Here is a 3,753-nt window from a genome sequence, read left to right on the forward strand (position 1 = left end):
ATAGATAGATAGATAGATAGATAGATAGATAGATAGATAGATAGATATTTTATACCCACCTTCCTCAGAGAGGGTATAGCTGGATGAAGCACCATCAGTGTGAGTGACGAGACATGAGTAAACACCAATGTCCTCCTCCCCAAGAGAGTTAAAAACAGCTTTGGACCTACACAGAACATATGATATTAGAGCAAATGCAAAGATTGGACTCAAAACAGTCTCAGCTGGAAACGCTCAGTGATATCAGTTATAATATCGGTGACGATGGTTTTAAAATAAAACAAGAAAATTGGACAAAACTATCACAGATATGCCAGATTTTGGCCTGGTCCTGGCTAATTTCTGAATTGCCATTCAAAGAAAAACTCTGACACTTTTATAAGTAGATATTATAATATAGCTAATCTTTGAATGCATCACATACAGATAAAAATGTGTAAATAAAATGTTTGCTTTTATCACAGTGACTATGTAATATACTGTAGTAAGATGCTACCACCTCTAATTTCTTAGTACAGTATATATTGTACAGTATATGTAGAAAAAAGCACACTGTTAGTCTGAAGGTAATAAAACTTGATCATCTCACTTGTTTCCTTTGGTCTCTGTGGTCAGGCGGTTGGTGTCTGTGATTTCCTCATAGTTCTTGGCCCACACAAATTTGGAGTCAGGGGTCAAGTCACTGCATTCAAAGTTCAGAGAGATGATACCATCATCATCGACATCAACTACTATCTCCTTGGTGCCTGAAAACAAACAAAGGTGACCCTTATAATAATATCACATCATCCAAATGCATCATGTCTTAAGACCATTTATTACATTCTACCTGGTTTGGTCACAGCAGGGACTGGCTCTGTAACATCTGAAGTTTTTCCAACACCGGCTTTGTTCTGAGCACGCACTCTGAACACATACTTTTCACCTTCCTTAAGATCCTTAATCTATACATAAAAAAGAAGCAGTGATGAAACAGCAGTTGCAGCCAGGTGTGAAGATAAAGTTTTCAGAGAAACTGACTCCTGACGATGACCTTGATGTATGTTTTCTCTGAAGCCTTGGTGTTGACTCCCCTCCAGGCTTCCTCTGGTGCATCTGCTTCCTTGATATCAATGTAGAAACCATTGACCGGATTGCGGCCCTGGTACACAGGGGGTTTCCATAGCAACACAGCGGAGTCACTTCGTACTTCTCTAACCTGCAGATCATGAGGGGGTCCTGCAGAAAATCACAGGCAAGATTGGAAAAATAGAAGCGCAAGTGTGTTGGGCTGTTTTTATTTATTTATTACATTTTTATGGAGCCTGTGAAGCCTTTTCAGGAGTTTATTAACACTACTGTGTTCACACAGGAAAAAAAACCGTCTTCATCTTGTTTTCAAATTCTTCATTGCTCCATGTAGGAGGAGAATGTAAAATCAGATCCAGTCAATAACTGTTCAGAAACCAGGATAAAGAAAGACTCTTGAATTCGAACTCTGAGGTATAACATAACAATAGATAGTTATCCTTATAAACTATAACAGCTGAGTGCCTTTCCATTACAAAAATACAAAGATGTAACTGATTATGTTTTATTGGAAAGTATGGTTTATGTTTTTTTGTAAAAACAAGCAAAAAGTTGCAGCTTGATGAACCAACCTGGAACCGCAATGGTCCACTCCTCACACAGGAAGGTGTTGCTGGGCATCGATGGGATGCCAACACCTGCCATGTTAGCAGCTCGCACCTGGAACTGGTACTTCCTGTTCTCTTTCAGTTCTGACACCTGTAGACAACACAGCAAGAATGTAAACCATTGCTCATCAGTCAGACTTGAACAAAAAAGGGCTGTTCAGATCCCCTCACCCTGTAGGCCCTCTCACTGATGGCCTTGATGTTGGCCTCGTGCCACTTCCCTGGCACACCATCGATGACCTCACGGTAATCGACAAAGTAGCCGGTGATGTCAGCACCTCCGATGAAGGTTGGCTGTTTCCAGGCCAGCACCATGGAGTCACGCACACACTCCAGAACACTGATGCCATAGGGTGGAGCGGGTGAGGCTGAGACAGAAGATTTAAATTAACACCAAAGGGCCTCTGCTGGAAGACTTAGCGCATGCGAAAGTGAAATGATGACAAACTGACCACATCTGGTCTAATGCAATTTAATATTTAAGCCATGAAATTGTTTAATTGTTGCTTTAGACATGTTGCTAAATAGACAATGTGTTCACAGCAAATATTGGCCTACAGGATCATTTTTACTTAAACACCATTTTACATTTCATTTTGAAGGTTACACTGAATTTGTGGAAAGAAACATACATTAATTACAGAGACTACTTTGAGAGGGAAAAGTGGCACAAATAGTCAAATAGTCAAGAATGTCACTCCCAGAAAGGTCAAATGTCCTGCTCTTGTGCTGGTTGGGTCAAGTGAGGGGAGACCGAGCGGCTCCAGTCACAGAACACCTCTGTGAGTTAAGGCGCTCAGGGGAATCAGGGTGGAAACATGTCCTGATGTGACAGACAGCAGGCCACTGAGTCAAGGAGGCTAGGAAGAATGACTGTGTTGAGTTAAACAAAAAACTTAAAGGGGTGTTTAACATGACTTACCTCAAGCAGAACACCAGTGAAGCAATCTGTTTGTAATGATTTTTTATTTGCTCTCAAATAACTTGTAATTGTTTTTGTGACATAAAGCTTTGGCGCTCACCTGCCTTGTCTCTCCCAGACTTTGAACCCTCTGATTGCAGAAGCATCTACAGAAAACTTACGTGCCTTTTGACCCTCGGACTCAGTTCGATCCTGAATCTGAACAGTGATTTGATCAAAGTGTGCAGCTAAGATTTGGTGAGTGAGTGGTTATGAAACTGAACCAGACTCAGAGGGGTATTCTGGCAGGTCTGGAGCCCATCATGCTGCCTCCCTGGGCCCCCTTGCTTTTACCCTCCTAGATGTCTGGCTCAGCAGCCCCAGCCCCCTCCCCAGTTTCAATGTCAGCCTATGATTTATTGTGCTTGGGACAGTGTCAGGGGAAAACTAGACAGTTTCATGCGTGTCCGTCCAGCGTGGTTTGTGCTCGGTTAGTTGGCACATGTTACCCCCCGGCCCCATCGTCGACAACACACCGTGTGGAATGCCGCCCCCTATGGGTGTTAGCAAAGAAAAGCAAGAGAAGTTTTTAAAACAGGCAAATGAAACTTCATCTACTGTTCACATCCTAATCATACAACATTCAAAGAGCCCCACACATAAAAAAGGCACGAACAAGTCTTATCTTATCAGCCTATCAAATAATGAGCAATGTCTTCATCTGGCTGGGAGGGGAAATGAAGACAAGATCACCAACATGTGGCATCCAGGGGGAAGAGCATGCAGGGGTGTAAAGCAGAGCAGATCAGTGTGCACACATTAGGAAAGAAAACTTTGAGTTTTGAAACACTGTCAACAAATCCTTCCATGTTTACGTAAAGTTTTTTTACGTGCTGTATAACACAATGAGAGACTTCATAGCAAATTTTTTTTTAATTCGACCATGCAAGAGCCAAGTTTTGGTCTAATGAAATTATTTAAACTTTCAGAAGAATTTGAATAATGTAAACATACTGTGTGTTGCACAATTCTTTGCAAACCTGAAATTTGATTTCATATATATTTTTAAATGTTTTGTTTTGTTGTTGTTGCAGGAGCCTTTTGGTTTAATTTAACATCCAGGGTAAAAGCTTAAGTGCTGATTAGTTTGTAGAATTATATATATATATATATATA

At 41.1% G+C, this 3,753-nt stretch overlaps 2 protein-coding genes across 2 annotated transcripts in view; one reads left to right on the top strand and one right to left on the bottom strand.

Moving 5' to 3' along the window:
- LOC119426753 (myomesin-1) overlaps positions 1 to 2,085 on the bottom strand; it is a gene marked incomplete at its 3' end in the record, with an annotated part of 8,406 nt that extends 6,321 nt beyond the window's left edge. Inside the window, 6 exon segments of the mRNA XM_037694334.1 lie at positions 60 to 166; positions 590 to 746; positions 830 to 944; positions 1,034 to 1,218; positions 1,641 to 1,767; positions 1,848 to 2,085. Of these exon segments, the coding sequence (XP_037550262.1) occupies positions 60 to 166; positions 590 to 746; positions 830 to 944; positions 1,034 to 1,218; positions 1,641 to 1,767; positions 1,848 to 1,991 (835 nt within the window).
- The window catches only part of LOC119426758 (tyrosine-protein kinase yes), an 83,014-nt gene that overhangs the window by 40,319 nt on the left and 38,942 nt on the right, over positions 1 to 3,753 (top strand). The window lies entirely within an intron of this gene.

Source organism: Nematolebias whitei, chromosome 20, assembly GCF_014905685.2.
Source record: "Nematolebias whitei isolate Nwh7 chromosome 20, NemWhi1, whole genome shotgun sequence".
Lineage (NCBI taxonomy): Eukaryota > Metazoa > Chordata > Actinopteri > Cyprinodontiformes > Rivulidae > Nematolebias > Nematolebias whitei.